The sequence below is a fragment of the Oncorhynchus keta genome, chromosome 22 (genome assembly GCF_023373465.1).
Source record: "Oncorhynchus keta strain PuntledgeMale-10-30-2019 chromosome 22, Oket_V2, whole genome shotgun sequence".
Taxonomy (NCBI): domain Eukaryota; kingdom Metazoa; phylum Chordata; class Actinopteri; order Salmoniformes; family Salmonidae; genus Oncorhynchus; species Oncorhynchus keta.
The window spans coordinates 39,478,247-39,490,716 of NC_068442.1; the positions used below are offsets into that span (position 1 = coordinate 39,478,247).

Sequence of the window (12,470 nt, forward strand, 5' to 3'; positions counted from 1 at the left end):
GAAGTGTACCTATGATAAAAATTACAGGCCTCTCATCGTTTTAAGTGGGAGAACTTGCACAATTGGTGGCTGACTAAATACTTGTTTGCCCCACTGTAGTTCTAAAATCCCCTACAGAAAAATGTATGGTGGAAAAAAGGATTGGAACCATTTCCGAGTTTTACCGCTAGGTTTTATGGGTATTATGAGACATGATGTGGTATTCAATAAGTGTGTTGCTAAGGTTAGTGTCTGTTTGGGCAATGACAGGTTTAGTTCTTGGATTTGCTCTCTTTTTTTATTTTTACACCTGACTAAGTATGATATGTGTAAAAACAAATAGGAGAATTCGGAAACAGCAACATAACCTTGAACCCAAGCTGCTGATTGCCATGTTTGGGAGCTGCTTTGTTGAGCAAAACCGTGAGTGGATGGTTAGACTTAAATATGTCAAACCTGATTTCACACACCTGAAAGGACAATGACCCAGTTATCATGAAGGGAAACATAGCCAAGTTCATTAATTCATCAACACATATCAGATGTTATCAATTTAAATGTATTTTTTAAGGTGGACATTTATATAGCAACTTTTTTGCACTAGTCAGAAAAATCTACAAGTAATATGTGGCCGATGTGAAATGGCTAGCTAGTTAACGCTGGTGCGCGCTAATAGTGTTTCAGTGCTCTGAGACCACGAAGTAGTTGTTCCCCTTGCTCTGCTTTGTGAGTGACTGTGGTTGATGTGTGCAGAGGGTTCTTGGTTCGAGCCCAGATTGGGGCGAGGAGAGAGACGGAAGCTATACTGTTTGATTGATGCTGTTGACAAGGATCACTGGTTGCTGCGGAAAAAGGAAGAGGTCAAAAGGGGGTGAGTGTGGCCGATGTGAAATATGGGAGAATATTATTCCATTTTAATCTATATTTTCATAAATTAATACCTAAACCTATTACATGCATTGATATCTTATGCATCCAATGCATTATCTATTTTCTTATACGGTTGATGCGTATTGCATATGTATGTAGACATGAGACCATACATTTGTGCACTCATGTATGAGGGAGGGAAGGATTGGACAGCAATCTATGAGCGAATCATCTCGTAAACCAATTACATTTCAAGCACGTACTGAAAAAAGTAGTCAGATACTTTTGAGGAGATAGGAAACGCCATTTGAATTGTTGTACCTCTCATTGTGTACGTTGCCCGTGCTTTCGTGCTTTGTCAATGGGGCTCACGGTGCATTTGTGGGACAAGAGCTCTCCTTCATGGATTGAATGGAAGTCAATTGGGCCCGAGCTCAAAAACAACAACATTAGCATGAATTTCGTAAACAAGAAGTACACCATTGCACATCCGAGATGTGAGATAATTAACTTGTTCTCTAATATCGTATAACATTGGAATCGTGATATTACGTACTTTTGACGAAAATAGGCAGGTTTCTCAACTCATACCCTGACATTGAGAAAGGGTTGCGTGACGATTAACTTATCAACTGCGTGACGCAACATGACAACGTGAACGCGATTGGTTGACTGTCTGCTGATGAGGAATTTTTCGTTCTTCCATTCATTGCCAATGGGATTCCTATCTCATCCTTTCTCTAATATCTCTGCAGTTGTCGCTTTCTGTCCACGCTCGTCTCCAAGAGTGGGCGACGTGACTCAAATGTGCTTTATTCTAATTGGCGTGTAAACGGAACCTGCCCTATCTGTGCGTCGAAATTATGTGGTAGAAACATTGTACAATATAAATATAACAGTCAGCGTAGACAGCCTGACACCTCGAATTCACCATCTCCCATTTTTTTTTAAGGTAGGTTTGGTTTGCGTTCTTTAACAGACTTTTGATCAGCTGGTGTGAAAGATTGTTTTTAAATAAAGTGTAATTTAATTTTAGTGTATTGAGTTTTAGAATCGTGTGATTGACGATTCTCGGCTCCTTCAGTTATTTATGTCTCAGGCTACATTTTCTTGTGGTAAAAAATATTTATTTTCCCCTCCAAGGAATGACTTTCAATAGTATCAAAAGTTTTAAGCTGGAGTTCGACGGACCGGGCGATGCTGTGTATGCCAGCAGCGAGATACTGTCCGGAAAGGTCGTTTTGGAGCTCAACAGGGATACGAAAGTGGACTCCATGAAGGTCCTTGGAAGAGGGGTTGCCACTGCCCACTGGCTTGAGAATCGCAGTGGAGGCATGAATGCCGTTTACAACGACTACACATCCAAGATCAGTTACTTCAGGAAGAGGCAACATCTCATCCGAGGTAAGTAGTCTTCTCATGGGAAAAGCACTCTGGTCATTGTTAAACTGTTTTGTTATTTCTCAACAATGTTAAACTATTCTAAGGTGTAGCATATATTGATTTCCTTTTAATTTTGAGCCAATGAATGGGACTAACTGTTTGCGTGTTTTAAAAAGCTATCTCTAAAAGTAGCCTAGTGCATCTTGGATTTCACCAAGCCTACTGTAGGACACAGTAAAGACACATGCCCTACTTATGGCCCTCAAGAAAAAAAATGCACACTTATTAGAAAATGACATTCTTAGAGGGACGAAACTCTGGAGAATATTTTACAGCATGAACTTAATATTTTAAATTTGGTTGTGTGTGAATGAAGCTCACGTAGCACCAACATGCTTATCGGAATTGGATTTACTCTTAGAAAAAAGGGTTCCAAAAGGGTTCTTCGGCTGTCTCCATAGTGGAACCCTTTTTGGTTTCAGGTAGAACCCTCTGTGGAAAGGGTTCTACCTGGAACCAAAAAGGGTACTTCAAAGGGTTATCCTATGGGGACAGCTGAAAAACCCTTGTCGGTTCTATATAGCACTTCCCCCCCCCCCTTTTTTCTGAGTGTAGGACATCAGACTGCGGGGTAAATAAATAGAGCAGTCCTGTTACTGGGAAGTCATGGCAATTTACAGTCTTTACATTTAAGTCATGATTTAGGGGTTTTATGTGTTCTTTCATTATGACTGATAGACAACTGCGAATAGTGCTTTTGGAAAGAATACACTTCTGTAAAAGGAAGTGCGAGTGGAGACGCCCAATAAGAGGCAGAGGCAGTTGCTTGTCTGAAAGGGCTGGGGGTTTTAAAAAAATAGTGCCTCTGTCTGTCAGGCAACAGGGAAAACAACATGTGGGAGCTTGAGGGACAGGACACCCCCCAACCCTTCATCTTCACTATACTGCACATTAAGTCCTCATTTCTTTACATGCAAACTTGTCAAGCAAGGTTTTTGTTATTCCAGAGAACCTCCAAAAGTACTCAAGATTTAATGTGTAGGTAAGTTAAATTATTACTGACTTTGATTAGGCTTTGTTTGTTATTTCAAATCAAGAAGATCTCCATGAATTGAAAAACAATTAACTGATTGTATCTGGAGTCCCAGCTAGGTAAACAGCCTCTATAGAAATCTGTTGAAATACACCCCCTAAAAATCCTTTACCTGACTAATACAGTGCATTTCTATTCAGACCCCTTCCCCTTTTCCACATTTTGTCAGCCTTATGCTAAAATGGATTAAATAAAAAATCCTTATAAATCTACACACAATACCTCAATGACAAAGTGAAAACAGGTTTTTAGAAATGTTTTTAAATGTATAAAAAAAAAACAGATACCTTATTTATATAGGTATTCAGACCCTTTGCTATGAGACTCGAAATTGAGCTCCGGTGCAGCCTGTTTTCATTGATCATCCTTGATGTTTCTACAACTGTGGTAAATTCAATTGATTGGATATGATTTGGAAAGGCACACACATAAGGTCTCACAGTTGACAGTGCATCTTAGAACAAAAACCATGCCATGAGGTCCAGGACCTATATACTAGGCAGTGTCAGAGAAAGGCCCCAAAAATTGTCAGACTCCAGTCACCCAAGTCATAGACTGTTCTCTCGGGTACCGCACGACAAGTGGTACCGGAGCGCCAACTCTGGGACCAAAAGGCTCCTTAACAGCTTTTACCCCTCCAAGCCATAAGACCACTGAACAATTAATGGCCACCCAGACTATTTGCATTGACCCCCCTTTGATTTTACACTGCCACTACTTGCTGTTTATTATCTATGTATAGTCACTTTACCCCTACCTACATGTAAAAATTACCTCTACTAACCTGTACCCCCCGCACATTGACTTGGTACCAGTACCCCCTGTATAGCCTCATTGTTATTTTATTGTTTCATTTTTTTAAAAATGTTGTTTATTTAGTAAATATTTTCTTAATTGCATTGTTGGTTAAGGGCTTGTAAGTAAGCATTTTACGGTAAAGTATTCAGGGCATGTGACAAATAACATTAGATTTGAAGGAATAGTCTGTAGAGTTCCAACAAAGGATTGTGTCAAGGCACAGATCTGGAAAAGGGTAACAAAAAATATCTGCAGCATTGAAGGTCCCCATGAACACAGTTGCCTCCATCATTCTTAATGGCACATGACTGCCTGCTTGCAGTTTGCCAAAAGGCACCTAAAGGACTCTCAAACGCATGGTGGTGGCATCATCATGCTGTGGGGATGTTTTTCAGCGCCATGGACTGGGAGACTAGTCAGGATCAAGGGAAAGATGAACAAAGCAAAGTACAGAGATCCTTGATGAAAACCTGCACCATAGCGCTCAGGACCTCAGACTGGGAAGGTGGTTCACCAACAGGGCAAAGACCCTAAGCATACAAACAAGACAACACAGGAGTGGCTTCGGGATGAGTTTCTGAATGTCCTTGAGTGGCCCAGCCAGAGCCTGAATTTGTACCAGCTCGAACATCTCTGGAGAGACCTGAAAATAGCTGTGCAGCGACGCTCCCCATCCAACCTGACAGAGCTTGAGAGGATCTGCAGAGAAGAATGGGAGAAACTCCTCAAATACAGGTGAAGACTCGAGGCTGTAATCGCTGCTTCAACAAAGTACTGAGTAAAGGGTCTGAATACTTATGTCAATCTGATATTTCAGGTAATTTTTAAAAATAAATTTGCTAAAATTTCCAAATCTGTTTTTTATTTTATTTGTTATTATGGGGTATTGTGTGTGTGTGGGGGGGCATTTTAATCAATTTAAGAACAATGCTGTAATGTAACGAAGTGGAAAAGGTCAAGGGGTCTGAATTCTTTCCAAATACACTGTAGTTGGACTTCAGTGTTCTAAGACTTTCCAGGGCAAACATTCTGTGGACATACTGTATTTCATATATCATATAAACTTACCCCTTTTTCCCGTGGTCAGGTGGATTTGCAAAATAGTTTTGCTCCCGTCAAGACATGAAGCTTTGATCAATGCTTTAGTTTGGTTGATCTGGTTTTGAGAAACTTCATAGTGGTACTGATCCTACAACTGTCTTTGGTTGTCTGATTGATAAGGATACTGTGTTCATAGCAATACACTTTTTTTTATTTTTTTTAGCTTGAATAAACTCTGGCTTAATTTGCTAAACATTAAGTCCTGCTGTTTGTGCACCTTCATATATTTAGAAATTTAAGCCAGACTGTTGAACATATAGCTATGGCCTTCTGTACAATTTAAAACAAATATTTACACTGCATTAACTTGTTAGTTTGTCTGCATCCCATTGATTATTTGATACTATGTGGCTGTATAAATCCAAAATCATGCTTGTGTATGTGTTTTTATCTCATCTGCCCAGCCACTATAGGAAGTCTATGGTCAGAGCTGACTAAAGTTGATTAGAGACGGTGAGGCCTACGTGACTGACACTTTAAAAAAAAACCTTTAAAAAAAAAAACCTGATATAGCCACCAGGAGGCAGAGGGTATCATAAAGTTGTACTGTACAGTTCCTGGGTGCACGTTTTTTTTTTTTTTTTGCCCTAGCATTACACATCTGATTCTAATAACCATCTCACCATCAAGTTTTGATGATTTGAATCAGCTGTGTAGCCCTAGGGCAAGAACCAAAACGTGCACCCAGGGGGACCCCAGTACCGAGTTTGGGAAACCCTGCTGTTTCATGTGTCATGTTCACACCACAAGGTGGCAGTATATAACCCTGCATGCTTTCAGGAAACAAAGGTAAACAACTCTTCTTTTTTTTGGGGGACAAGATGTTACCCGATTTTGCAATCTAGAGGTCATGTAACTAATTGTTCTTCAATATATGTTCTGTGTATGTGTATAAAATATTAGTTTAAATGTACTTTTCATCTTCATGCACTTTCCCCTTATTCTTACTGTTTCTTGAAGTGGTATCCTATATGAAATGGCAAAAAAAAATCAATGTTATGACCAAATCAAATGTTTTCGCCACATACCAAGTTTACAGCCGGTATAAAAGGTGTAGCAAAATGCTTGTGTGCATTTTGCTGCACCCTAACAATGCAGTGCATTAATGAATAATAACAATGAAAATATAATTCATTATAGGAATTTACAGACTTTAAAAATATATAATTGGCAAGTTGCGCCTGTTCGCGTTCTAGAAATTAATGCATAGACCACATGTACAGAATACCAACAAATGGGCATGAGCAAAAGCTGAAATACCCTTTTTACTATTATGCAATGTGAAACTATTTTGTCAAATGGGAGGATCTTTGCAGCCTTCGGGCATGCTCAGTAAGCCTGTTTTCGTCTAAGAACCTGTAACCATCAATCACCAGGCACGGTTTTCCCCGTTTTCTCGAGCGCTCCACACCCAGGAAAGATGTTTATTAGCCCGTTACCCTCTATGCGGCCTTACATAATATATTAGGACAGCCCACATCGTGCAAAAGGGAGCTGTGGCCGCGACTACTTAATCAGTTTTGTTTTGCAAGTGTAGCGACAATAATATTAAGATAGTACCGAAACGTTATTTGACAACTTGAACAATAACATTTTAACATAAGTATACTGTTTGGAACCAACAACCCTCACGATGATTTTCGACAAATTGAAAAGGTTGTACATCGTCTTCGACTCTCCAGAAATCGATTCCCCTCCAGTTTTCAGCAGTGGGGACGTGGTGTCTGGAAAAGTTGTTTTGAACCTTTCAGGTGAAAGTAAAGTGCAGTCGTTGAAGTTGCACGCAGAAGGTTTTGCGAAAGTGCATTGGACCGAATCTCGTTCGGCTGGGTCCAGTACTGCCTATACTCAAAACTACAGCGACGAAGTGGAGTATCTCAACAGGAGAGAAGTTCTTCTGCAAGCAGGTTAGTCATTCACTCTATCGGTGAATGAAAGCAATGAAGTGTTCCATAATATGCAACTCATTGGGCAAAACCACTTGGGCAAATTTGACTCGAGAAAAGTATTTTCATTGTACATAACTGGGTTTTGTGTAGGGTTTCTCTCATGGGAAGGTATTTTGTTATTTCTTAGTTATTCTGTAATAATTTTCATATTCGGGTGTTCTCAATGGTAAATTCTCAAATGGCCTACCTGGTTAAAAGTGAAATATACACATTTTTAACGTTTAAATTTGCAGCATGGAAAAATAATTGTTTTCATTCAAAGTAAGCACTCAGTGGTGGAAAACGCACAAAATGGTCATACTTGAGTAGAGGTGCCTTTTAATAGAAAATGACTCCAGTAACAGTCACCCAGTAAAATACTACTTGAGTAACAGTCTTGAAGTATTTGGTTTTTAAATATTTTTAAGTATCAAAAGTAAAAGTATGAATAATTTAAAAGATCCTTATATTAAGCAAACCAGACTGCACAATTTTATATATATATATACAAATGCTTTGACAGTAAAATATGTGTTTAGTGACCATGGCTATCCGTAAATACTAAAAAAAAATATATATATATATATATATATATATATATTTTTATTTTATTTTTTTATTTAATTTTTTAAAAGTATTTACGGATAGCCATGGTCACTAAACACTCGGACATCATTTACTGTCAAAGCATTCTTATTTAGTGAATCTGCCAGATCAGAGGCAGTAGGGATGACCAGGGATGTTCTCTTAATAAGTGTGTGAATTGGACCCTTTTCCTGGCCTGCTAAGCATTCAAAATGTAACTAGTACTTTTGGGTGTCAGGAAAAATGTATGGAGTAAAAAGTACATATTTTTTAGGAATGTAGTGAAGTAAAAAAAATAATAAAAAAAAACAGCTGCTTAAGTAAAAGTAGTTAACCCCACTGAATGCACTTGACCCTGTCAAAGGATTTGAAAGTATTATGCATATTAGATTGAGTTTGGATTCACTCTAAGAATTTACTCTGTCTGAATGCAGCCTACATTTTATAATATATAGAAAAACAAGGGACTGCAAATCCCCATTCAAGAGTACCCAGCAGTATAGAGGGCATGTGATGGTGCTTTTGTGTTTAAGGAGAAAAGGGAAAACTGCATTTGCAGTTCATTGTAATAAAGAAACTCAGTGATTTCTCCTGTATGTATTTTAGTTAGTACATTGCTTTGGAAAGCAAAAGGCCCTCATTCAGTAATCAATGTGGATCAGAAGTGGTTTAAAATAATGAATGCTTATTTTATTTTTTTCTTCAGATAATGGCGAGCACACCCTCCTCTCTGCTGGAAGACATGAATTCCCATTTAGTTTCCAGTTGCCTGAAGAGTAAGTATCCCTTTCTGGAATTAATGGTTTTGGAATTATTATACAGTAATGCACTGAAGGCAAATGTTAATTTGCCTTTTATTTGGACCTATGAAATCCTTGCATCTTATTAAAGAACAACTGATATCTAATCAATCTGTGTTTATTTAAACTCTTCTTTTTTTTGTTGCTTCAACAGGACACTGGTGACATCCTTCGAAGGCAAGCATGGCAGCATCCGCTACTGGGTGAAAGTAAAGCTGCATAGGCCCTGGGCTACAGTGAGGAAGATCAAGAAGGAGTTCACAGTCATCGAGCCCATTGACATTAACACACCAGCTTTATTGGCTCCCCAAGCTGGCACTAAAGACAAGATGGCACGGGTGTGGTACCGCAATTTTGGACAGGTGTCAATAACCGCTAAGATCGATCGTAAAGGTTACACACCAGGTAAGAACCAATCATACCTTTTAATCCTAGTGGCCCTGAAAACTGAACATTAAGGCAAATAACTAATTTTAACTGAACCAAATCTCACCTCAAAGCCTCTATTCTTCATCTTCCAGGTGAGGTGATTCCTGTATTTGCTGAGTTTGACAATGCCACCTCACGCTCTGTGGTGCCTAAGGCCTACATCACACAGACGCAGACTTTCATCGCCCGGGGCACCATGAAGCAGAAGCAAGCGGTGGTGGCCACGCTTAGTGGTGATGTGGTGGGCGCCCAGCGCAGGGAGACCTGGCATGGTCGCGCCATCAAGATCCCTCCTGTCGGGCCCTCCATCCTGCAGTGCCGCATCATCAAAGTGGAATACATGCTCAGGGTGAGTTCAAGCCATAGACGGAATTAAAAGTACATCATTCACATTCATTCGATTTTCCTTGTTGAGGATATGCCTCCGATTGATAATGAAAAGCTAATTAGAGATCAGTCGGTAGTTTTACCCCTACTGACGTGTCGGTTACTGTAGTTCTAAAAGCTTTCTCCCCTCTCCACCACCTAGGTGTGTGTGGATGTTCCTGGGACCTCCAAGCTGTGCCTAGAGCTGCCCCTGGTCATGGGCACCATCCCCCTCCATCCCTTTGGTAGCCGCACCTCCAGCGTCAGCAGCCAGTACAGTGTTAATCTGGAATGGCTCCGCATGGCCATCCCCGAGCAGCCTGAGCGTAAGTGTCTCATTGTAATACAAGACTTAGCGGTGTCAATGCCAGGTCCCCCTGAAAATCTCCTACCTTAGGAAAAATGGTTTACTCATCTGTACCCTCTTTCCCTACCCACACAGCTCCTCCTGACTACAGCTCTGTGGTGACGGATGAGGAGGCTGAGCGGAACATTACGGCCCCCCATCCTGAGGAGGACCTCAGTGGGATTATGGAGCACCCTCTCAGGGCCTTTGTCCAGGAGTTCCGCTTCCGACCTCCTCCGGTGTACTGCGAGGTGAGCTAGCACCCCTTGGAATACTCTTGTGACAATAGGGATGCACTTCTTTGATTACACTTCTATCACTCAATTGACATTCTAGTCATTTATCAAGCGCTCTTATCCAGAGTGATTTACAGAAGCAGTTAGCCTTGCTCAAGGACATATCGACAGATACATTTTTAAAAATTCCCCCTCGTCAGCTTGGGGATTTGAATCAGCGACCTTTCGGTTACTGGCCCAACGCTCTTAACCGCTAGGCTACTTATTGAATCTTAAACCTTTGTGTTTTGCTCCTGCAGATCGACCCAAATCCTCAGCCCCTCAACATGAGACGTCGCTGCATGACGTGTTGAACCATAAGCGCCACTTGAGCGTCACACGATGACCCTATTTAATTAAACGAAGCGAAGAGATTTGTCTTCCCCTGGATTACTCTCCGAAACTGGTGACTCAGTCCAAAGATGTGGCTTCTGTTGTTGGAAGGGACTTAGAGTACCACTGAGAGGCTGGAAAAGAAGATGGAGGCGACAGGACCTGCTTGTGGATGAAGTCCTTTTTAAAAAAAGAAAGGGGGACATGTTAAGTTCAACAAGAAAAGGAAATAACTTTTCCCATGGTTCCTGTCCTCCCAAGTGATTCTGACTCAGGATGACGAAATCGAGTCACCCCTCCTGCCAATCAATGAACCCCCACACAATAAATGTTTTGTGTTTGGGGAAATATTGGGGGAGGATCACTTGATTTTTGTGAGGGAGAGTTGGAGTTGCAGATGATAACTAGGCCTCAAAGAATGCAATGGTATATCTTCAGTTAACATCTGCAAATGATCAGCTGGTGTTAAGAGGCACCTGTAACTCATCTTTTAATACCCAACTCCTCCTTGCCTGGTAACATGTAGTATGACTCAATCATGATGAATAATTCTACTGTTATTCAAGTAAGCACTTATCTGAGACTGTTTGGTGAGGAGGAGTTGAGTCGGCAGGTTTTGGCGTTTAGCCGGGTAATACTATGCAAAAGGGAACTTGAATCCTGTAGTATCTGAATGTACTGAAATGATTCCATGAGAGACGTCCTCTGTATGGGGATGTTCAATGTATTCTGAATCTTAATTTGACAGTAATGGATGAAAACTAAACGGTTTAGTTTTTTGCATGTGGAAGAATTCAAGAGAAAAGTTAGTGTTGTGTAAAAGCTTGTGCTATAGCACAAACCTGGGCATAACGTTTTCTCAAATAGTCTAGCACTGATTTAGAAACAGTGACACGAGGAAGAAAAGTGTTTGTAGCTGCTGCAAGCTCAAATGATTAGCTTTAGAAACGGCTAAGGAGGAAATATCAGAGCCATGTGGTTTTATGTGTTTGATTCAATCCAGATGCCTTGTTTTCCAACCGTCTGTAAACGTCTGCAGAAAGTTTGTTCAGCGTTACATTAAGCCTTAAGTTGGAGATGTCACTTTGAAGTGTACTAAAGAACTGACTTCAGGTCAGCAATGCAGCTTACGTGTCATGCGCAGTGCAGCACACACCTGAAATTGAATGTATTTTATACAAACGCCGCTGTTGATTCACAGAACTTGCCAAAGTTTTTGTAATTCCCTTTTTCTAATAAAAACACCGACACAGATATTTGTGTTTTCGGTCAAGGAATTGTGATCTGTGACATGCGGTCATCTATCTTGAAGGACAAATAGGAAAGAGAACCTTCCCACTGGGCACAGATGTTAAACCAACATGGAATAGACAATTTCAATAAAATGTTGTGGAACCAACGTTGATTCAACCAGTGTGTCCCCACGGTTGCTTGCTGAACATATCTTAATTTGTCTCCTATACTACATGCCCAAAAGTATATGGGCACCTGCTCGTTTCATTCTACAATCATGGCATCAATATGGAGTTGGTCCCCACCCTTTTTTTGCTGCTATAACAGCCTCCACTCTTCTGGGAAGGCTTTCTGCTAGATGTTGGAATATTGCTGCGGGGACTTGCTTCCATTCAGCCATGAGCATTAGTGAGGTCAGGCACTGATGTCGGGCAAATAGTCCTGGCTCACAGTCTGCATTCCAATTAATGTCAAAGGTGTTTGATGGGGTTGAGCTCAGGGCTATGTCCAGGCCAGTCATGTTCTTCCACACTGATTTTGACAAATAATTTATTTACCTCGCTTTGTGCATGGGGGCATTGTCATGATGGAACAGGAAAAGTTGGAAGCACACAGCCATCTATATTGTTATTGTACGCTGTAGCGTTAATATTTCCACTGTTCCAGAGTCCAATGGCGGTGAGCTTTACAAATCAAATCATATTTTGTAGGTCACATACACACATTTAGCTGGTGTAGCAAAATGCTTGTTAATCTGGCTCCAAAACTGCAGTAATATCTAACAAGTCTACGTATATAGGGTTGCGGCCTCCAAGGTGCAGGCTTGAGTAGCCGGCTAATGATGGCTATTTAACAGTCTGATGGCCTTGAGATAAGCTGTTTTTCAGTCTCTCGGTCCCAGTTTTGATGCACCTGTACTGACCTCGCCTTCTGAATGACAGTGGGGTCATG

The 12,470-nt window shown here is 40.7% G+C and overlaps 1 protein-coding gene across 3 annotated transcripts; it reads left to right on the plus strand.

The window, feature by feature from the left end:
- Positions 1-713: 713 nt before the first annotated feature.
- LOC118401479 (arrestin domain-containing protein 2-like) lies at positions 714-11,540 on the plus strand. Of its 3 annotated transcripts, none has more exons than XM_035799019.2 (8): positions 714-850; positions 1,993-2,253; positions 8,444-8,513; positions 8,692-8,942; positions 9,059-9,315; positions 9,496-9,658; positions 9,775-9,929; positions 10,214-11,540. In XM_035799019.2, the coding sequence occupies exons 1-8, from the start codon at positions 796-798 to the stop codon at positions 10,265-10,267; spliced, it is 1,266 nt and encodes a 421-aa protein (XP_035654912.2). In that variant the 5' UTR covers positions 714-795; the 3' UTR covers positions 10,268-11,540. The 3 variants fall into 3 exon arrangements, with proteins under 3 accessions (XP_035654912.2, XP_035654910.1, XP_035654909.1); XM_035799017.2 differs by lacking the exon at positions 714-850 and adding an exon at positions 1,637-1,801; XM_035799016.2 differs by lacking the exons at positions 714-850; positions 1,993-2,253 and adding an exon at positions 6,589-7,131.
- The last annotated feature ends 930 nt before the right edge of the window (positions 11,541-12,470 follow it).

Coding starts and splice junctions, on each gene's coding strand:
- LOC118401479 (XM_035799019.2), top strand. CDS start 796: ATGCTGTTGACAAGGATCACTGGTTGCTGCGGAAAAAGGAAGAGGTCA. Junction 851..1,992: donor AAGGAAGAGGTCAAAAGGGG/GTGAGTGTGGCC, acceptor TTCCCCTCCAAG/GAATGACTTTCAATAGTATC. Junction 8,943..9,058: donor TCGTAAAGGTTACACACCAG/GTAAGAACCAAT, acceptor TTCATCTTCCAG/GTGAGGTGATTCCTGTATTT.